Raw genomic sequence first — 22,877 nt, forward strand, 5'->3', positions numbered from 1 at the left:
CTGTGATGACTGCCCTTATACTGTTCACCATGTAACTTTTTCACTATGTAAGAATTTGTTCCCCATGTAAGAACTTGTTCATTATGCTTCAGAAGATTGGAGACTGATGAAAATTAGGCTTGGGGTGGATTAATGATTGTGCATTGAGCATTGACTTTCCTATACGGAATCTTATTGTTGTTAACAACCATTTGATCAATAAATAGGAGAGATGCCCTCACAAAAAAAAAAAAAAAAAGTACACACTTCCAATTGTAAAATAAATAAGTAACCGGGATGTAATGCATAGCATAAGGAATATAGTCAAAATATTGTAACAACTTGGTATGGTGATAGCTGGTACCTAGAATTATCATGTATATAAATGTTGAATCACTGTGTTGTACACCTGAAACTAATGTAATACTGTGTGTCAACTACCTTCAATAAAAAATAATTATCTACAAAAAAAAACTGTGGTAAAAACACATAATACAAAAATGCCTTTTTAGTCATTTTTAAGCATACAGTTGAGTAATAGCAATTACATTCACATTTTTGTGCAGATCTCTAGAACTTTTCATCTTGTAAAACTGAAACTTTATACCCACTGAACAACAACTCTCTTTTCCTTCCCAAGCCCCTGACAATCTCTACTTTCTATTTTCACGATTTTGACTACTTTAGATATCTCACTACATAAATTCTTTTAATGAAAAAAACTTAACATATACTCTGTTTGAACCAGCAATTCCACTTTAAGGAATCTATCCTGCAGAAGAGGTGCCAAAGATTCATGTACAATGATGTTCACTGCAGCATCATTTTTTTAAAATAGGAAAATCATTTTAGTATCTCAAACACAGGAAAAGTATTTGATAAAATTATAAAATGATTCGTTATTGAAAAAAAAACTTGGAGCAAAGGAGAAATAGGAATTCTTTTCCTGTTTTTTTTAAATTAAAGTATCATTGATATACAATCTTATGTTGGTTTCAAATATACAGTACAGTGGTTCAACAGTTACCCATATTATTCAATCCTTACCCCCTCTATTGTGGTTACTATGTACCATATAATAAGATGTTACAGAATCATTGACTATATTCTCCATGCTGTACTACCCTCCCGTGACCAACTTATATTGTGATTGTGAATTACTGCACTACAGCACTATTTTTAACAGGGAAAAAAATTGGCACCAGTGTAAATTTCTCATCAAAAGGAAAATGCTTAAGGAATCTATTACTCATTCATCTTTGCAACATTACATAATCCTTAAAAATATTGACATATATCTATACATTATTGATGTGGAAAGATGTCTATGATACATGAGGTAAAATAACAATAAAATGCAGAGAATGCATTTTTTTAAAAGCACCAACCCATAAACTCAAATACGGAAAGGTTCTGAGAGGCCACACACAGTGGGATAAAAGAAGGCAACCAATGCTTTTTATTTCTGTATTATCAGAACTTGCACTACAAAGTAATTTTTATATCTTAAAAATATTTTTAAAGTTATCTGGGAAGTCTACCTTGATCCAGTCATTGAGAATTGATATTATCAGCAATAATGGAAGCTGGAATGATATTTTCAGTATGTTGAAATAACTGCCAACTGAGAATTCTACACTCAGGAACTACTGTAAAAATGAGTGTGAAAAAACAAAAAGATGTCCAGGGCAGGAGAACAAGACATTCGTGCAGATATATTTAGATAAACCAAGTGCCTACCATGAATAAATAATAATTATTAATAATGGGTTAATAAATAGGGGTAATCAGAAAAAAAATGAGTGTGAAATAAAGATACTTTCCAACTAAAACAAATAAATAAATAAGAGATTTTTGCCACCAAAAGAAGATCCCAGATGGGAAGTCTGAGTTCATAGGAAGAGCAAATAAAGTAGTAAATTATCTGGATATCTCTAAATGAATATTGACTTTATGAAACAATGTTAATAATGTTTTATGGGTTTTTTTACTAAAAATTTTTTTAATAGAATTTTAAAAATGCAGTGATGTCACAGAAAATGGTGAAGTAGAAAATTGTGGGGGGTTAGTCCTTCTATGGAAATAACCATTAAGTTGGTGAAAAAAAACTATCAGAATCACAATAAACTATATGAGAATTCTGGAACCTGCTCAGACACTTCAAGCAACCAGAAGAGTGCCTGATGAACAGAAAGGCTGAACTTCGCGAGAGAGCCCAGCACGTGAACCCGCTACCATTCCCTTGCCCTCTGCCCCACCACAACTGTGGAAGTGGCAGCATGCATTACTAGGGTAGCTGGCTGAAACAAGGTGGGCATTAAGGACCTTATCCTCCAAAAATGTGGGGTTGTGTGTTTTAGTTTCCTGAGGAACCAGAGAAGGCAATTGAGCCCCTTGAATTGAAGAGGCTTCCTGGTAGCATCTATCAAAAGATTTAAAAAGACAAATACATTTTTTTGGGGGGTGCACCCAGAAATTAAAGAAAATCTCTGTTGAGAGTAGCCCAAGATGGCTGACTTCAAGGATCGGATGCCAGATGAGGAGAAGTTAATGATTTAAGAGGATTAAAGATGTCAGTGTGAGAGGTGAGACAGAGGCCTCCTCCCAAAACCACATACAATATGAAAATATAATAATACAACTAATCCTGAAATAACAATAGGAAAGAAGGCTGCGCCATACTGCATACACCTGGAGAAAAGAACAGACCTCACGGAACAGGGTAACATACCAAATCCATGATCCAGTGGGACCCAAGCCCTTCCCCCACCCCAGCTCACAGGTGGGAGGAAGAGAAACTGAGAGAGGATGGTGTGGAGGCCTAGGACTGCTGAACACCCAGCCCTGGAGATCTACTCTGGGAGCCCGAATCTACATTGCATGGTGCTCTGGAGATAAGTGGGGTTGGAGAGCTAAGACAAGCAGAATACTTGGAGAGCCTGAGATGCCAGCCACTTGTGGAAAACAGGGATTCACATCCGGCTGCTCTGGGACAAAAGAAAGGCGGGAAGTCTGAGAGACTTCCTAACAGTGAGAGGGCTGCTAAAGTGGCAAGGATTGCACAGAATTTACTGCTCAGAAGGAAGGACAGGTGTGCAAAATTGTCCAGAAGCACTGTGCTCAGCAGGTTGGGAAATTTCAGGAGCTTCAGATGCTCCATCCCCCTGGCTGGCTACCAACTCCAAGGCCCCCCCACTGTGTTACGCAGCCTTCTGTGCCTTCTGCCCTGCTGGTCCGCACTGGCTCACAAACCAGCAGCCCTGCCATGGCATCAGGCCAGTCAGAGGGAGGCCCCATCTAAGGCAGCTACAAATTCAAAGCATAGAGGTTTACACCTGTGTGTACAGTCCACTGGTCCTGGCAGTGGAGACAGGCACAACAGCCGGGAAGCAGGAAACAGCTCTTTCCTCCCCCCAGGCACCAGCGCCACTCTCCTGTGACCCTGACATCACTGCAGGGGCTGAGCAGCTCCACAGAGTAGAGCTTCTGGGCACTAGAGTACCACATACAAATATGAAATGTCAAAGGAACCTGATTCAAACCAAAATCCCACAAACACCAGAAAAAGGGCCAAGTGAAACTGAACTCATCACTCTTCCTGAGATTTCAAAATAAAAATCATAAACATGTTCATGGAGGTACAGAAAAATATTCAAGAACTCAGGGAAGAATTCTGGATGGAGATTCAATCAGTAAAGAATGCAATATCTGAAATGAAAAACACAATGGAGGGATTTAAAAGCAGATTAGATATAGTGGAGGAGATGGTAAATGGAACAGAAATTAGAGAAGAGAGGAATACATAGAAGCTGAGGCACAAAGAGAAAAAAGGATCTCTAGGAATAAAAGAATATTTAAAGAACTGTGTGGCCAATCCAAACAGAACAATATTTGCATTATAGGGATACCAGAAGATGAAGAGAGAGAAAAAGGGATAGAAAGTGTCCTTGAGGAGGCAACTGCTGTATTTTGGCAGGACTCCTACAGATGGAAGTGTTCCTAAGGCAAACTAGCTGTCACCAAAGGAAATAAAACCACAGTAAAGAAAGTAGAACAATTAATTACTAAACAGATCAAAATCAAATCAACTACCCATAAAGTCAGTCAAGGGATAGACAGAGTATAGAATATGATACCTAAAATATAAAGAATGGAGAAGGAAGAAAAAGGAGGACAAAAAAAAAGAACCTTTAGATTGTGTTTGTAATAGCATAGTAAGTTAAATTAGACTGTTAAATAGAAAGGAAGTTAGCCTTGAAACTTTGGTAACAAAGAATCTAAAGCCTGCAATGGCAATAATTACATACCTATCGATAATCAACCTAAATGTCAATGGTCTGAATGCACCAATCAAAAGACAGAGAATTACTGAATGGATAAAAAAACAAGACCTGTCTATATGCTGCCTACAAGTGAGTCACTTCAAACCCAAAGACATACACAGACTAAAAGTGAAGGGATGGAAAAAGATATTTCATGCAACTAATAGGGAGAAAAAAGCAGGAGTTGCAGTACTTGTATCAGACAAAATAGACTTCAAAACAAAGGTCACAAGAGACAAAGAAGGACATTACATAATGATAAAGGGGTCAGTCCAACAAGAGGATGTAACCATTATAAATATCTATGCACCCAACACAGGATCACCTACATATGTGAAACAAATACTAACAGTATTAAAGGTGGAAATAGAATGCAATACATTCATTTTAGGAGACCTCAACACACCACTTGCTCCAAAGGACAGATCAACCAGACAGAAAATAAGTAAGGAGACAGAGGCACTGAATAACGCATTAGAACAGATGGACCTAACAGACATCTCCAGAACACTCCACCCAAAAGCAGCAGGATACACATTCTTCTCAACTACACATGGAACATGTTCAAGAATAGATCATATACTAGACCACAAAAAGAGCCTCAGTAAATTCAAAAAGATTGAAATTGTACCAACAAGCTTCTCAGACCACAAAGATATGAAACTAGAAATAAATTACTCAAAGAAAATGAAAAAGCCCACAAACACATGGAGGCTTAACAACATGCTCCTAAATCAATGGATCAATGACCAAATAAAAACAGAGATCAAGCAATATAGGGAGACAAATGACAATGACAACTCAACTGCAAAATCTGTGGGATGCAGAGAAGGCATGCTAAGAGGGAAGTATATTTCAATACTGGCCTTCCTCAGGAAAGAAGAACAATTCCAAATGAACAATCTAAACTCACAATTAACAAAACTAGAAAAGGAAGAACAAATGAGGTCCAAAGTCAATAGAAGGAGGGACATAATAAAGATTAGAGCAGAAATAAATTAAATTGAGAAGAATAAAACAATAGAAAGAATTGATGAAAGCAGGAGCTGGGTCATGGAGAAAATAAACAAAATAGATAAACCCTTAGCCAGACTTATTAAGAAAAAAGAGTCTACACACATAGACAGAATCAGAAATGAGAAAGGAAAAAATCACTATGGACACCACAGAAATACAAAGAATTATGAGAGAATACTATGAAAAACTATATGCTAACAAACTGGATAACCTAGAAGAAATGGACAACTTCCTAGAAAAATACAACCTTCCACAGCTGACCCAGGAAGAAACAGAAAATCTGAATAGACCAATTACCAGCAATGAAATTGAACTGGTAATCAAAAACTACCTAAGAACAAAACGCTTGGACAAGATGGCAAGATGGCTTCACAGCTGAATTTTATCAAACATTTAGTGAAGATCTAATACCCACCTTCCTTAAAGTTTTCCAAAAATTAGAAGAGGAGGGAATACTTCCAAACTCATTCTATGAGGCCAGTATCACTCTAATATCAAAACCAGGCAAAGACACCACAATAAAAGAAAATTACAGACCAATATCCCTGATGAACATAGATGCAAAAATACTCAACAAAATATTAGCAAACCGAATTCAAAAATACATCAAGAGGATCATACACCATGGTCAAGTGGGATTCATCCCAGGGATGCAAGGATGGTACAACATTTGAAAATCCATCAACATCATCCACTATATCAACAAAAAGGACAAAAACCACATGATCATCTCTATAGATGCCAGAAAAGCATTTGATAAAATTCAACATCCATTCATGATAAAAATTCTCAACAAAATGGGTATAGAGGGCAAGTACCTCAACGTAATAAAGGCCATATATGACAAACCTACAGCCAACATCATACTTAACAGTGAGAAGCTGAAAGCTTGTCTATTAAGATCAGGAGCAAGACAAGGATGCCCACTCTCTCCACTTTCACTCAACATAGTACTGGAGGTCCTCGCCATGGCAATCAGATAACACAAAGAAATAAAAGGCATCCAGATTGGTAAGGAAGAAGTTAAAATGTCCCTGTTTGCAGATGACATGATATTGTACATAAAAAACACTAAAGAATCCACTCCAAAACTAACAGATCTAATATCTGAACTCAGCAAAGCTTCAGGATATAAAATTAATACACAAAAATCTGTTGCATTCCTATACACTAACAATGAAGTAGCAGAAAGAGAAATCAGGAAAACAATTCTATTCACAATTACATCAAAAAGGATAAAATACCTAGGAATAAACCTAATGGAAGAGGTGAAAGACCTATACTTTGAAAACTACAAGACACTCATGAGAGAAATTAAAGAAGATACCAATAAATGGATATACATCCTGTACTCATGGATAGGAAGAATTAATATTGTCAAAATAGCCATTCTGCCTAAAGCAATCTACAGATTCAATGCAATCCCTATCAAAAACAAACAAATTCAGTGAACTAGAGCAAATAGTTCTAAAATTCATATGGAACCACAAAAGACCCCAAATAGCCAAAGCAATCCTGAGAAGGGAGATTAAAGCTGGGATTATGCTCCCTGATTTTAAGCTCTATTACAAAACTACAATAATCAAGACAATTGGTACTGGCACAGGAACAGAATCATAGACCAATGGAATAGACTAGAGAGTCTAGGTATAAACCCAAGCATATATGGTCAATTAATATAATAAAAGAGTCATGGACATACAATGGGGAAATGACAGCCTCTTCCACAATTGATGTTGGCAAAACTGGACAGCTACATGCAAGAGAATGAAACTGGATTATTGTCCAACCCCATACACAAAAGTAAACTCGAAATGAATCAAAGACCTGAATGTAAGTCTTGAAACCATAAAACTATTAGAAGACAACATAGGCAAAAATCTCCTGAATATAAACATGAGGAACTTTATCCTGAACACATTTCCTTGGACAAGGGAAACAAAAGCAAAAATGAACAAATGGGACTACATCAAGCTAAAAAGCTTCTGTACAGCAAAGGAAACTATCTACAGAACAAAAAGGCATCCTACAGTATGGGAGAATATATTTGTAAATGACATATCTGGCAATGGGTTAAAATCCAAAATATATAAAGAACTCACATGCCTCAACAACCAAAAAGCAAATAACCTGATTAAAAAATGGGCAGAGGATATGAACAGACAATTCTCCAAGAAGAAATTCAGATGGCCAATAGGCACATGAAAAGATGCTCCATATAGCTGATTATCAGGGAAATGCAAATTAAAACCACAATGAGATATCACCTCATACCAGTAACGATGGCCAGCATCAAAAAAACTAGGAACAACAAATGCTGGTGAGGATGCAGAGAAACGGGAACCCTCCTACTCTGCTGGTGGGAATGTAAACTAGTTCAACCATTGTAGAAAGCAGTATGGAGGTTCCTTAAAAAACTAAAAATAGAAATACCATTTGACCCAGGAATTCCACTCCTAGGAATTTACCCTAAGAATACAAGTTCTCGATTCAAAGATATATACACTCCTGTGTTTATCACAGCACTATTTACAGTAGCCAAGATATGGAAGCAACCTAAGTGTCCATCAGTAGATGAATGGATAAAGAAGATGTGGTACATATACACAATGGAATACTATTCAGCCAGAAAGAAACAAATCCTACCATTTGCAACAACATGGATGGAATTAGAGGGTATTGTGCTCAGTGAAATAAGTAAGGCAGAGAAAGACAAATACCAAATGATTTCCCTCATTTGTAGAGTATAACAACAAAGTAAAACTGAAGAAACAAAACAGAAGCAGACTCACAGACTCCAAGAAGGGACTAGTGATTACGAAAGGGGAGGGGTTGGGGAGGGCAGGTGCTGAGGGAGGGAGAAGGGGATTGAGGTTATTATGATTAGTTCACATGGTGTGTGGGGATCATGGGGAAGACAGTGTAGCACAGAGACAACAAGTAGTGACTCTGGCATCTTACTACACTGATGGACAGTGACTGTAATGGGGTATGGGGGTGACTGGATAATATGGGTAAATGTAATCACATTGTTTTTTATGTGAAACCTTCATAGGAATGTATATCAATGATATCTTAATTAAAAAAAAGTAAGAAAATCTGTCAGGTCACAGGCTAATCACAGCGATGTTGGAACAGAAATGTCAATTACTACATACAACTAGAAATGGACTTTGCAAAAACAGTTTGGAAATGTCACTATACAAAGGATAGGTGCAGCCTTTAAAAGAAATCCCTGAGGAGGGAGAGAACTTGGTTTTCAGAACTGCTACACTATCATATTCAAAATGCACAGTTCTCAACAAACTTACAAAACATGCAAAGAAAGGGAGCCTTACGATTAGCATGTATGATGTGGGGGGGCCATGGGGAGGGCTGTAAAACACAGAGAAGACAAGTAGTGATTCTATAGCATCTTACTACACTGATGGACAGTGACTGTAATGGAGTTTGTGGGGGGGACTTGGTGAAAGGGGTAGTCTAGTAAACATAATGTTCTTCATGTAATTATAGATTAGTGATAACAAACAAACAAACAAAAAAACATACAAATAGGAAAATATGACTCATTCAAAGGAAAAAGAAAATTTGACAGGAACTCTTCCTGCGGAAGCTCAGACCTAGGAATTACGAGTCAAAATATTAAATCAACAGTCTTAAATATGCTCAATGAGCTAGTTGGACAGCAAAATAAAGGAAATCAGAGTAATATATGAACAAATCAGTAATGAGACAGAAATTATAAAAAGGAATGAAATAGAAATTCTGGAGCTGAAAAATACTATTGATGATATGGAAATTTCACTAGATAGCAATACACACCTATGAGAATGACCAAAATCCAGAACACTGACCATGCCGAATGTTGGTAAGGATCTGGAGCAACAGAAACTCATTTGAGGCTGATGGGAATACCAAATGTTACAGTTGCTTTGGAAGACACTGTGGTAGTTTCTTACAAAACTAAACATTCTCTTAACATACAATCCAGCAACTGTACTCCTTGGTATTTATGCAAAGGAGTTGAAAACTTATGTCCGCACAAAAACCTGCAGAGCAATGGTTATAGCACCTTCATTCCTAACTGCCAAAACTTAGAAGCAACCAAGAAGTCCTTCCGGAAGTGAATGGACAAACAAGCTGTGGTACAGACAATGGAATACTCTTCAGCATTAGAAAGAAGTGAGCAAATACAGCTATGAAAAAACATGGGGGAAATTTAAATGCATATTACTAAGGAGAAGAAGCCCATCTGAAATGATTACATCTTGTATGAATTCAGCTATATGAGTCTGGAAAAGGCACAACTGTGGGGAAAGTATAAAGATCAGTGGTTGCCAGGGGTTAAGGGAAGGACAGGATGAACAAACAGTGTGCTTAAGGATTTTACGGCAGTAAAACTTTAAGTATGATACTATAAAGGTGGATATATGTCATTATAAATTTGTCCAGACTTATAGAGTGTACAACACCAAGAATGAACCCTAATGTAACGTATGGACTCTAGGTAATAATGTTGTCAATGTAGGTTCATCAGTTGTAACAAATGTTACTACTCTGGTGAAGGATGTTGATAGTGGGAGAAGCTTGTGTATGTGTGGGGTAGTGGATATATGGGAAATCTTCCACTCAATTTTGCTGTGAACCTAGAACTTCTCTAAAAAATAAAATCTATTTTAAAAAATTCACTGCAGGAGCTTAATGACAGATTTGAACAGGCAGAAGAAAGGGTCAATGAATTTGACAAGCGACTGAAATTATCCAGTCCAATGAACACCAAGAAAAAAGAAGGAAAATGAACAGAACCTGATGAACCTGTGGGACAACATCAAACACACCATATATGCATTAGGGAAGCTCCAGAATGACAACAAGACAGAAAAGGGACAAAAATTTTTTTTCGAGAAATAATGGCCAAAAGGAAAACAAAATAAAAAATGAACAAGTGGGACTACGTCAAATAACAATCTTCTGTACAGCAAAGGACACCATCAGCAGAACAAAAAGGCATCCTACAGTATGGGAGAATATATTCATAAATGACTCATCTGATAAGATGTTAACATTCAAAAATATAAAGAATTCCTATGCCTCGACACCCCCCAAAAAATAACCCAATTAAGAAATGGGCAGAGAACCTGAACAGACATTTCTCCAAAGAAGAAATACTAACGGCCAACAGGCATATAAGAAGATGCTCCACATCACCAATCATCAGGGAAATGCAAATTAAAACCATCATGAAATATCACCTCACACCAGTTAGAATGGTCACTAACCAAAAGAAAAGAAACAAGAAATGCTGGTGAGGATGTGGAGAAATGGGCACCCTCCTACTCTGTTGGTGGGACTGCAAAATAGCGAAACCACTGTGGAAAGCAGGTTGCTCAAAAAACTAAAAATAGAAATACCATCTGACCCAGTAATTCCACTCCTAGGATTTTAGCTGAAGAAAACAAAATCCCTGATTTGAAAAGACATATGCCCCCTATGTTTATTGCTGCACTATTTGTAATAGCCAAGATATGGAAGCAACCTATGTGTCCATCAACAGATGAATGGATAAAGAGATGGTATACATACACAAAGAAATATTATTCAGCCACGAAAAGAAAAGAAATCCTGCCATTTGCAACAACATGGATGGATCTACAGGGTATTAAGCTCAGTGACATAAGCCAGGTGGAGGAAGACAAACACCATTTGATTTCACTTATTTGTGGAATATAAAAACAAAGCAAAACAGAAGGAACAAAACAGCAGTAGATTCATAGACACTGTGAAGTGACTAGTGGTTATAAAGGAGGAGGAGTTGGGGAGGGGGGAAGGGAGATAAAGGGGCACAATAATTCACAATCACAATATAAGCTGGTCACAGGGACAGTAGTACAGCATGGAGAATATAGTCAATGATTCTGTAACATCTTTCTATGTTGACAGACAGTAACTGCACTAAAGGGGGTGAGGTTTAATAACATGGATAACTGCTGAACCAATGTGTTTTACATTTGAAACCAATGTAAGATTATTTATCAATGATACTTCAATTTAAAAAAAAAAAGAATGGCCAAAAAGTTTCCAAATTTTTTGAAAGACATATATCTACACATCCCAGAACTCAACAATCTCTAAGCAGGATAAACTCAGAGATCCACACTAAGACATAGTAAAGTCACACTGTCAAAAGCGAAACACAAAGAGAATATTGAGAGCAGCAAGAGAGAGGCACCTTGTCATGTACAAGAAAGTCTCAATAAGATTAACAGATGATTTTTCACAAGAAATTAAGGAGGCCACAAGGTAGTGGAATGACATATTTAAAATGCTGAAAGAAAAACAACTATCAACTAAAAATTCTATATCTGGAAAAAAATATCATCATGCATGAAGGAGAAATTAAGGTATTCCCAGATAAACAAAACCTAAAGGCATTCATTACTAGTAGACCTATCTTACAAGAAATGATAAAGGGAGTCCTTCAGGTTCAAATGAAATGAAATTAGACAATAATGGAAAGCCATAGGAAGAAATAAAGAACTAATAAAGGTTACTACATAGGTGTATAGGTATTTACACAGATAAATATACAAGTCTATATAATTATATTTTTCGTTTGTAACACTTTTGTTCCTATATGATTAAATCAAATGCATAAAACAGTAATTACTAATCTGTGTCAATAACAATATGAAGGTGAGAAACAGAAATACATAGGAACAGTGTTCACACACTATTGAAACTAAAGTTGGTGTTTTTCAAACTAGGTTATTATTACTTTAAGGTGTTAATTTAATCCCAAGGGAAGCATTAAGAAAAAAATATATAGTATACAGAAAAGGAAAGAAGAGAATCAAAATGGTACACTGTAAAAATACCAACAAAATACAAAAAAAAAAGCAGTGATGGAGGAATTGAGGAACAAAAACATGTAAGACATACAGAAAACAAACAACTAAATGGCAGAAGTAAGTCCTTCCTTATCGGTAATTACTTTAAATGTAAATGGATTGAATCCTCCAATTAAAAGGCAGAAATTAGCAGAAGAGATCAGAAATAAACAAAACCATGGTTCATCTATCAAAGAGGCTCGCTTCAGAGACCAAGGCACAGAGAGACTGAAAGGATGAAAAAGACAGTCCATGCAATTAATAATCAAAAGAGAACTGAGGTGGAGCTATTCTGTCATCAGACAACATAGATTTTAAACCAAAAAAGGTTGTATCAAGATATAACAGAACCCTGAAATTTATAAAGAAAAAATTGGCAGAATTGAAAGGAGAAATAAACAGTTCTACAATAATAGTTGGAGACTTTAATACCCACTTTCAATAATGGGTAGAACAATAAGGGAATAGAGAAACTTGAACAACACTAAAGCCAGGCACTATTCTGGGATTCAACAATGAATAGATCAAAATCCTTGCCCTTATGGATCTTACAGAAAAGAAACAAGATTTTAAAAGGTAGACTATGTGGTGTATTAGGAGAAAAATTACACAGAGAAGGGGAACAGGGATTGTCCAAGGTTGCAGATTTTACTTAGTTCGGTTGGGGAAGACCTCACTAAGATGATGACATCTCTGTACAGAGTAGTTCTCTCAATCACTTACTGTTTATCATCCTACTTCAAAAGTGCGTGTACTAGACAAACTCCCTATCCAGCTGGTGAGCTCCTTGTTGGCCAGAACCACTCCCAGCTCTTGGCACAGAGCTGCCATAGAGGGGCTGTTATAGGCTCACTCAATACACAAGCACACACACGCACACAGAGCTGGCACCAGTTCAGGGAGTCACAGCAGCTTAGAAATTGCTACTGAATTGTTTACTAAATTCTTTACCCCAGTCCTTGGGCTCAACGGGTTAGGTGAAAAGTACAAGGAGTGTGTTTCTCAAACCCAAAGGAGTGGGCCTCACTAACCCAGAAACTGGGTATTTTCTTAAATTCATCTTGAATAAAGAAAAAAGTCTGACTTGCTCTCAGAAACTCATTAATGTGCCCTTACCACATATTTTACCCACTCAGTAAAATGTGTCCTTGGTTTTGCTTTCTGTGCTTTTGGTTACCTGTAGTCAGCATGGTTCCAAAGCAGATGATCCTCCTTCTGACATATGGTCAGAAGGTCAACAATAGCCTAACACCATGTCACAGTGCCTACATCACTCACCTCACTTTATCTCATCACACAGGCATTTCATCATCTCACATCATCACAAGAAGGGTGACTACAGTGCAATAAAATATTTTGAGAGAGAGAGACTACATCCACAAAACTTTTATTACAGTATACTGCTATTGTTGTTCTACTTTATTGTTATTGTTAACCTCTTACTATGCCTAATTTATAAATTAAACCTTATCATAGGTATGTATGTATAGAGAAAAACATAGTGTATATATATATGGGTTTGGTACTATCTCTGGTTTCAGGCATCCATTGGAGGTCTTGGAATGTATCCCCGATAGATAAGGAGGTGCCTACTATAAAAACAGAGGCCATTAAAGGTCAAAATTCTAGTTAGAAATGTGAGTGTTTGCCATGAGCCCTCAATAGCACTCTGCCTCAAACCTCAGATCTCCTAAGCAGGAAAAAAGCATCAAGAACCCTTTGCTCCCTGACCTGCACCAGGCTCATTTCCAGCTGCAGGGCATCTCTCTCTCTCCGAGCTGTATCCAGCTCTCCCTCCAACCGCTGCACCTCTGACTGGGCCAACCCCAGCTGCTGCTGAGCCTCCCGGGCTGCCTGGGCCTCCCTCTGGGTGTTCCCCTAAAAAGGGAAATCAAAATTAAGCACATACCTTATTTCCTGTCTCCCGATTACCTCCATTCCCCATCCATCCTCCCATATCCTAAAACCCAAGCTTCCGCTCACTTCATATTTGACCTATTTCCTCATCTCTTTAATTTCACTCTTCGGTTTCCTGTGTATTTGATGGCCCCAGTCCTTCCTCCTGGCCCCACACTCTCAATCTTGTCTCCCACATATAGTTCTTCACTCCATCCTGGTCCCCTACACCCCATATTCTAATGTCTTTCCCACTGAATTATTTCGTCCTCCATCTGTTCCCCATTCCCAACAGCCGCTTTTACCTTCTCCCCTTCCAGCTGCGCCTGGCCCTTCTCCTGCAGGGCCTGGTAGCGTTCCTGAAGCTGGTGCTCTTGCTGGGCCCAAGTCTGACGTTCTTTTTCTAGGGCACCCTGAAGTGTCTCGAGCTGTCGATGCTCACTGAGTTGCCCAGCCCGAGCCTCATCCCGTTCTTCCTGCAACGCCTGGCACCGCTGCTGTTCCAGTTCCAAGGTCAGGGTCAGAGCATGCCTTTCCTCTTCCTAGGGCCCCAGAAGAAAACCAAGATCCTTAGCATGCCCTCAAGAGACCAGCAATCTGTCCCCTCCCTCCTATGCAATGTGCCTGCTCAAAGTTACATCCATTAAAAATACCAGAGTTGACAAGCCCACATGATTACAATAAAGTAAATAAGAGCATCTGTTCCAGAATTGGGTAGGTCTGGATTGAAATCTCGGTTTGAATCCCAGCTCTGTCATTTACTTTGCGTTTTTAGACACACATCCTTATATGTAAAATGGGCATAGTATTAGGGTCACCTTGTGAGGATTAAAGTAAAAAGTGTATGCAAAGCATTTATCAGTGTCTGGCGCATAATAAGTACTCAATACATAATAGCTTCCACCATCATCAACAAAAGAAATTCCACAAAGACAAAAAAAATCCAGCCTACAACCATATACCGACCAACAAGCAACCATTATCAGCACTGTGGGATGTAGCCTGTTAAGCTTATAGGTACCAGCATGCATGCAGCAAGTTCCAAACCTGACTACTAATTCATCTGGGTAATCACCATGCCATTTCAGCAATAAGAATCTTGAGTGAGTCTTAGCCCATTCCTTCTGACAATGCCCCAGACCAGAATTCCCAAACCTGGCTGAACAAAATCACCTAGGAAATTTCTGAAAATAAATATTAAATTCCCTCAATCCTACCCCATGTCTACTGAATCAAAACCTCTCAGGATGGATCCCAGAAATCCACATTTTAAAATAATTCCCCAGATGATTCTAGTGAGGATATAATTTACAAAGTCTCTCAAACTTACTTGGTGGCAGGTCTTGGCATCTCTAGCAGAGCTAGTGTTCTAAGGAACACACTTGAGGAAGTACTGCCCTGGTGCATCTCAAGTTACAAACTCCCACAAGCCACCAATAGTCCTCTCTAGAGGTAACTGACAACCTCATTTGGAATTAACCCAGATCAGCATTCTCACCAGCATCTCTCTTTCCCTTTGCTGCAGTCTGGCACTTTCCTGCTCACGATTCAGGGCCTCCATGGCCTCAGAAAGGCTCTGTTCCAGGTGGATTACTGTCTTCAAGGAGAGGGGAACACAGGATAGAAGAACTGAGGAGACTCCCTGCATGGGATACTTCAAAAAGCACTAATAACATAAGCTTTGAAAGTGAGAGTTAACTACATGACTTGGGGATGGAAGATTACATGGTGTAGGGAAAGCTGGGAAGACATCAATGATGCAAGTTTGACAGCAGGAACAGCGAAGGGAGAGGAGATAGGGGAGGAGAATTGTCAGGCCAGGTACTGCCAGACTGACGTCAATGTGTTGGACCCCTAATTCAGAGCTATTCAACCTCCTTCAGCTAGCAATCTGTGACCTGGGCTCTAATGCCACCTGACCCAGGTTGCCCACCTCCTGCTGCTTGCTTCTGGTGAGTTCAGCTGCCTGGCGTTCCTCCTGGAGTCCCCGAAGCACCTCTGCCCGCTCAGCTTCATGCCGGTTCCAGCCCTCTACCACTCGAGCCAGAGTCTCAGGAGAGGAAAGTCAGATGGAATTTCAAAATAATTTTTTTGCCCTCTTTCTGCCCACAGGGGCAGGGTCCACAGCTACCTTCTCCTAACAATCAGTACGCCCACCCTTATCCCAGAACATGACCAAAGAAACACTGGTTGGCCAATCCCTATTTATTATTCCTTGGGGTTCCCCACGCAGAGACCCACCCGCATTCTGCAGCCCTGGCACCTTGTCCAGTTGTTCGATCATGATATCTTTCTTGCGGTCAGCAGTCACAGCCACAGCTAACTGTTGCTGAAGCTCTAGCACTCGGGTCTGTAGGTTCTGGATGTGGTGCTCACAATGCTGGGAAGAAGGATGAGGAGTCTGGGTGTTGCCATCCTTAGTGTAATCAATGCACCAAACTTCCTAGCATCTCTAAGGGGTTGTGCTGAAGACAGGGAGCCTGGGTCCCAAGAACAGAACAGGTTTGGAGAAGGAGAATCAGGGTTTCTGGAGCAGGAACCTTGAGGCCCAAGACCTTTACCACCTTTCTCTACCATTTCAGGAAACAGGGGCTTAGCTTCCAGGCTCTTCTCTTTCCTGGATCTCCTGAGAAAAGTTTCCATGAGCCTTTTGGCAGGGTGCAGCAGCTCTCACTGCGGGGTGGGCCGTTACTCTGCTTTAGGGAGCTCAGTGGGTATAATGATTAAACATGACAAGGATAAAGGGGAAAGCCTGTCATTCATGCTCAGGCAGTTAGAAATAGAGGACAAAAGGGTTCCAAAAATGACAACACAGCCAATGACTTTGACTTTTCCTCTGCCTTGTCCTCTCACACACTGAGGTTCACAGAGATAAAGCTCATCATATCACCAACAATTATAAAGCCTTTGCACAAGCCAACGAAGTTTGTTGTTCATTTGCCAAACACATACAGAGGTTTCTAAGTGTTAGGTATATTCTAGACTTCAGGAAGACAGTGCCAAACAAGGTAAGGTATGACTCTCATGGAGCTTAAATTTTAAAGGGCAGAAACACAAGCAATATCATACTGTGATATGAAGGAAATAACAGGAATCTGAACAAATATTTGGAGGGGAGGTGTGTCATTTTAGATAAGATGGTCAAACAAGGCCTCCCTGAAGAGTCATTAGAGCAAGTCCCAGTGTGAAGGCCCTTAACCCTCAACCCTTTTCAGCATTCAGCTCTTTCTGATCTTTGCCGCTTTGTATCTCACCTTCCGACGGGTATGCTCCGAATCCAGTGCATCTCTCAGGCCCTGAAAATCCGGGGGATTATGTGGGGGCCCTGGCCGAAGGCTGGTGTAGCGGGGAAACAACTCCTCCAGGGCTTGGGCTGAGCTAGATGGAGTTAAATCTTGCAGGGGCCGGGTGCTGAGCAAATCAGGTAGAGAATATTAGGCTTGGAAATGCTTTTGAGGTCCACTAGTGACATATACAATTGAGGAAACTGAAATTCAGAAAGGGCAAGAGACTCGCTCAATGTCATAAAGCTAGCCAGTGACAGAGCCATAACTAGCACACAAGTTCTGTGATTCACTCTATACCATATTCCCTGCAGTAGAAGTCTCAGCAGAAACAAACTAATTCTTCTGGAAGAAGAAGGATTAGAGGTTGGGAGAAAGTCAGAAACTGGGCAGAAGATGGGGTAAAGGAGGTAGAAAATAGTAGAGAAAGGATGATAACTAAAAGCTAAATGATAAGCATCTTAGATCCTTGGGAGTTAGAAAAGCAGTACTAGACTTTCCAAGAAATTAAGCAAGCAAGCAAGCTAGGAGAACCCCAAGAACTCACTTAAGCAAGGTGGCTGTGCTGTCACTGTCAAAGGAGTCCTCTTCCCGTCTCTCTGAGCCAGCACCTGGAGTAAGGGGATCCCCTGCAGCAGCCAGAGAGACCCCGCAGCCAAGGTCAGGTAAGCATAAATACAGGGACCACTTGAAGGAGAAGAGAAGAGAGGCTCTTCCTTTTTACTTTACTCATTCCTCTTATCCCTCTTCCAAAGGATGGAGTCTTTCCTTCAGAAATCTCTTGTCTCAGAGGTCTAGGATTTTCCACCACTGCTTTCTTTCTTCACTTTATCTCACCCCTTAAATCTAGGTTCTCTTTTATAGGGAAGGGGTTCACTCACGATAAGCTGCATCACGGGAGGTTTGGAGCATGCTCTGCAGTTGACTCCGAACAATTTCCATCTCAGAGATATGCTTGGAACCATCCTAGAAAAAAGCAGCTCAGAAGTCAGATGAATTCTGATTCATCTATATTCTACCTACTGCCAAGGTAGATGGCTTCCAGTACCCCCATGTCCAAAAAATTTCACTCCAGCACCTAGGAAAGTAAGAAAAGCAAAACTGACCCAATAAGGGTCAGAAGCTCAAATGTCTACAGAAATCAGAAATGTAGTGTAAATGAATCAGGCATGGTAGCCAAGAACGGTGAGGATCCTTGCCAACTAGAAAGCGAATACCCTGCTAGAGACTTTGCAGCCTATGGCTACCAGTTTTTCAAACTCTGGAAGCCCTAACCATCTACAAATTGGTTATGACACCTTTCCCATCCAACGCTGACAACTACCTTCTCTGGAACAGGTGTAGTTTATTAAATTATGTTTTAATGATTTACATGCTAAATTTTGAACCATACAATCAAAATAGCTTTAGCTGGCAGAATCTTACCATAATTTGCTGCTATTAAGTCCCTAGTTCCCTTTTGGGTTAAAGAAACCTTCTCTTCACTGCCATGGCCCAAGTCCCAGCCAAAGCACAGCAACCTATCCTACTGTGCGAGTGTCCTTCTAACAGAAAGACACTAGGAAGTTTCACAGCTTTCCAAATGAGATGTTCCAGGCCACTGTCTCCCACATAAACATTCGCTCCCAGGAACTGACTATAGTTAAAAGGAATTTAAAATCCAACAATAGGAGTTCAAATCTCAGTAAAGCTAATTTTTTTTTATCACTCCTAATCCCAAGACCCTAGAGGTTCCCAAGACACACCTCCCTCACCTTTTTCTTCAAGTTGTTCTCCAGTCCAACTGACAAGCTGCGACCCAGCTCTTGGGCCAGGCCATCTAACACCTCGTGAGGAGGTGGGGAGATGGAATGTAAATACAGCTGGGCTCGGGCTGTGGCCTCTGCCTGGCGATTGAGGTGCAAAGAAGCATAGAGCTGGGAGGTCACCTCAGAGGACACTTGGTTCAGCCCAGGGGCTTCTGATGAATCACTCAAGAGATCTTCAGAGCAGAGAGGTGAACTGGGGCTGGTAGCTGATGTCGCCATGAGTACAGGGAAGAGGCAACTGGAGACAGCAGAGCTGGGAACTCTTGGTTCTTCTTTTTGGAAAGCCCAGGCAGAAAAGTACAGAAGAAAGATTTGAGAGCGAGGAGGAAGACTCCAAGCCAAGGATCCTTGGTGAATAAAGGTATAAAGGCCTTCTGGTTAGAAGAGGTTTCCGCCGGTTCCAGAGGCTATGGGAGAGGGCAAAAGCATTTCTATCCACAGCTCCTGGGAACAGTGGAAAAGAAGGGTGCAGCAACGACGGGGTGAGGACAAAAAAATCTACTGTGAGGAACAGCACCACAGAAGTTTCTCTGGAGTGATGAAAGCTGCCGATGAACTTCTGGCACTGGCTATCACTAGTCGACTGAACTAAGTTCTTACATCCAGAGGGCGCAAAATGAAAAGGACCCAAATCCAATAGGGACCTAATTTCCGTCCAGCTGCTATATTGGCCCCTCAATTGGCTCCAATCTCAGAGAGGCAGGAACCTCCGCTCCCTACTTCCACACACCCCGCCGCCCACCGCACTCGTTCTACACACCGTCAACCCCCGTGTATATCCGTTCCGACCCCTCCTGGCAAGAAAGCCATAGTAAGGCTCCCCAGAATCCCTCCCTCTTGACTAGCCCAAAAGAAACTGAGAACACTGTCACACCCTCAGACGTCCCTAAACGTACGCCGCCCTCAAGCCTAGCCCGAGATCCTCTACTCTGACCAGCCCGTTCCGACTATTCTCCACACCTCCAGCCCTTGGCCCCGCAATTTGCCAAGATGGGGACAAGGGATTGCCCCCTCCCTTGAGCCCCCGTCGGGCAGATCAAGATCCCCCGCTCTCACGCCCTGCCCAATCTCAAAACCGTTGGGAAACTCCCGCCCACAGCCCGCAGCCCCGCCTCTCTCGCTTCGATGACGTCACCAGTCCAGGAGCCAGTCCTCGTAACCGCTCACTGCCTCTAGAGCCGAGGAGCCTGACTGCGCGTGCGCAACTCTGGGGCCCACGGATTGGCTGAGAGCGATCTTGGGGCGGGGTTATTGTTCCGCCGCCGCCGCTGGAGAACCAGGTTGGACGGAGCACGGAGGAAACCGGAAGTATCTAGTGACGGGCTCTAGGAACAATTCCGGTGAGTCCGCGGGCGGGGTCCTCGTTTGCTTGGAGGACTCCCGGACTAAGAACTGGAACCCAGGAGTGTGGGCGGTTCCGGATCGAAGCTCACAGTCTCTGCCCCGTAGATGACTGTCCACAACCTGTACCTGTTTGACCGGAATGGAGTGTGTCTGCATTATAACGAGTGGCACCGCAAGAAGCAAGCGGGGATCCCCAAGGAGGAGGTGACGAGAGGGCCCCACGCAGCCTGGGTGACCTCGCATCTCCAAATCTATAGTCCCAGTCCAGCCCTTCCTCTCCAAATTCTGGCTCGTTCCCATCCCTACCCCGCCACCTTCAACAACCGAGAACTAACTCTGCCCCTCTTCTTCCAGGAGTACAAGCTGATGTACGGGATGCTCTTTTCTATCCGCTCGTTTGTCAGTAAGATGTCCCCGCTAGACATGTACGCAGTCAGAGGGGGATGTTGAGGGGAGAAGGGCTAGCTTGGGGAACTTTGGGATGGGGAAATTTTTCTGGAGTGGAAGGGGCATTTGGCTCCCAGAGAGAAGGAGACAGACTGAGTCCGGAGCAAGAGTGCTGGAGGTGGCAGGAATGACGGCGGGAAGATCTGAAGGTAGAGAGGTTGGGTGCTTGTGTTAAACTGAGGGGTGAAGATGGGAGGTGACTTTATTCAACCAGGCTCCTACAAATTATGTTAAGAGAAGAGGGAATCGGCCTAGAGGAAATCAGAAATATCTCTTTGGAAGAAATTCTCCCATTCCTTAACATCCTCCTCATTTCTGCAGGAAGGAAGGCTTCCTGGCCTTTCAAACCAGCCGTTACAAACTCCATTACTACGAGACGCCCACTGGGATCAAGGTTGTCATGAATACTGACTTGGGGGTAGGACCCATCCGAGACGTGCTGCATCACATCTACAGTGCGGTCAGTGCCAGCCCCTGGGACCGCTCCCCCAAAGCTCCTCAACAGCCATGGCCACTTAGAGCCCCAAGACTCCTTCAGCTTCCCTGCCTTAATCCTACTGTATTGTATCTCTGTCAAAGTCAGTTTTCTCAGGACTGTTGATGTCCTTAAACACTTCCACCACCAGTTTTTCCTCAGGGAGGACTTGCCTCCCAACCCTTGATCCTTGAGCATTCACACATCCCTGAAGTTAGGCTAGGTTTGGTGTTGAAAACAAGAAATGTCCAAAGCCTGGCTGTAACATCCTTTTCCTCTGTAGCTATACGTGGAGCTGGTGGTGAAGAATCCCCTGTGTCCCCTGGGCCAGACTGTGCAAAGTGAGCTGTTCCGCTCCCGACTGGACTCCTACGTCCGCTCTCTGCCCTTCTTCTCTGCCCGGGCTGGCTGAAAGAAGCACCCTACCTCACCTCTCAGGAGAATCCCTTGCCTGCTTGGGGCCCTTTCTAACCTGTTTCACCTGAAGGCCCCACTGAAATCCCCTCTACCCCTCCCAACCCCCACTCCCAGCAGCCCTCCCAGGGCAATAGCCTAAAGCACACCCTGGTGCCCTCCCTGTCAAAGAAAGACATCAGGAGTCCTTACACCTCCAAACCAGGTCCTCTCTCCAGTTTTATCCCATAACTGATACTTTGAGAAGTACAGAATAAACTTTTTGTCACCTTCTGTAGCCTGAGCATGTTTGAGTGGTTGGTTGGGGGCCTGCCCCATGCATGATGGTGTGAACCTGGGTGGCAACATCCCGCTAGCCTGCAAAGAGGCTTTGTCCATGGCTTTCTCGACAGCAGCACTACAGATCTTCCTCAACTTAGAATGGGATTACATCGTGGTAAACCCATTATGATTTGCAAATATTGTAAGTCAAATTTGATACACCTAACCTACTGAATATCATGCTTAGCCTAGCCTACCTTAAATGTGCTTAGAACACTTAAATTAGGCTACAATTGGGCAAAGTCATTCAGTACAGCCTCTTTTATAATAAAGTATTGAATATTTCATGTAATTTATTGAATACTGTTCTGAAAGTGAAAAACAATGGTTTTAAATGTATGGGGATTGTTTACCTTCCGATTGTGTGGTTGCCCAGGAGTAGCGGCTCTACTGCTGCCTAACATCGCAAGAGTATGGTACCTCATATTGCTAGCCCAGGAAAAGATCAAAATTAGAAGTACTGTTTCTACTGAATGCATATTGCTTTTGCACCACCGAAAGTCAAAAAACTGTAAATCTGGGACTGCCTGTATTGACATTTTGGGCTGAAAAATTGTGGGATGGGAGGGATGCTGTCTTGTGGTTTTTCCTTGCCACCGCTCACTAGATGTTGGCAGAACATCTCCCCCAATAGAGCCAGTCAAAACTGTCTGTAGACCTTGCCAGATGTTCCCTAAAGAATA

The 22,877-nt window shown here is 41.5% G+C and overlaps 2 protein-coding genes across 9 annotated transcripts in view; one reads left to right on the forward strand and one right to left on the reverse strand.

Moving 5' to 3' along the window:
- CNTROB (centrobin, centriole duplication and spindle assembly protein) overlaps positions 1-20,358 on the reverse strand; it is a 29,260-nt gene extending 8,902 nt beyond the window's left edge. The window contains exons 1-10 of one of the 7 annotated variants that reach the window (XM_017639856.3): positions 20,154-20,340; positions 19,140-19,600; positions 18,267-18,351; positions 17,933-18,014; positions 17,356-17,512; positions 16,365-16,481; positions 16,035-16,151; positions 15,600-15,698; positions 14,407-14,643; positions 13,937-14,083 (exon numbers count right to left, since the gene is read on the reverse strand). In XM_017639856.3, the coding sequence (XP_017495345.3) occupies positions 13,937-14,083; positions 14,407-14,643; positions 15,600-15,698; positions 16,035-16,151; positions 16,365-16,481; positions 17,356-17,512; positions 17,933-18,014; positions 18,267-18,351; positions 19,140-19,412 (1,314 nt within the window). In that variant the 5' untranslated portion in view covers positions 19,413-19,600; positions 20,154-20,340. Of the gene's footprint in view, positions 1-13,936; positions 14,084-14,406; positions 14,644-15,599; positions 15,699-16,034; positions 16,152-16,364; positions 16,482-17,355; positions 17,513-17,932; positions 18,015-18,266; positions 18,352-19,139 lie in introns of all 7 variants that reach the window. The other 6 variants (XR_012130502.1, XM_017639862.3, XM_017639859.3 and 3 more) reach the window with 6 other exon arrangements.
- A 70-nt stretch (positions 20,359-20,428) lies between these two features.
- On the forward strand, positions 20,429-22,146 carry TRAPPC1 (trafficking protein particle complex subunit 1). Of its 2 annotated transcripts, none has more exons than XM_017639840.3 (5): positions 20,429-20,533; positions 20,643-20,741; positions 20,892-20,905; positions 21,306-21,444; positions 21,743-22,146. In XM_017639840.3, exons 2-5 carry the CDS (start codon positions 20,643-20,645, stop codon positions 21,869-21,871), a joined length of 381 nt encoding a protein of 126 aa, XP_017495329.1. In that variant the 5' UTR covers positions 20,429-20,533; the 3' UTR covers positions 21,872-22,146. The 2 variants fall into 2 exon arrangements, with proteins under 2 accessions (XP_017495329.1, XP_017495328.1); XM_017639839.3 differs by having other exon boundaries at positions 20,436-20,533; positions 20,892-20,962.
- Positions 22,147-22,877: the final 731 nt, after the last annotated feature.

Source organism: Manis javanica, chromosome 4 (assembly GCF_040802235.1).
Source record: "Manis javanica isolate MJ-LG chromosome 4, MJ_LKY, whole genome shotgun sequence".
Taxonomy (NCBI): Eukaryota; Metazoa; Chordata; class Mammalia; order Pholidota; family Manidae; genus Manis; species Manis javanica.

What these genes read in the sequence shown, in the direction of transcription:
- TRAPPC1 (XM_017639839.3), top strand. Translation starts at nt 20,643, where the DNA reads ATGACTGTCCACAACCTGTACCTGTTTGACCGGAATGGAGTGTGTCTG. An exon ending in CGGGGATCCCCAAGGAGGAG is followed by an intron (nt 20,742 to 20,891) that starts GTGACGAGAGGG and finishes CTCTTCTTCCAG; the next exon opens with GAGTACAAGCTGATGTACGG. An exon ending in AAGATGTCCCCGCTAGACAT is followed by an intron (nt 20,963 to 21,305) that starts GTACGCAGTCAG and finishes TCATTTCTGCAG; the next exon opens with GAAGGAAGGCTTCCTGGCCT.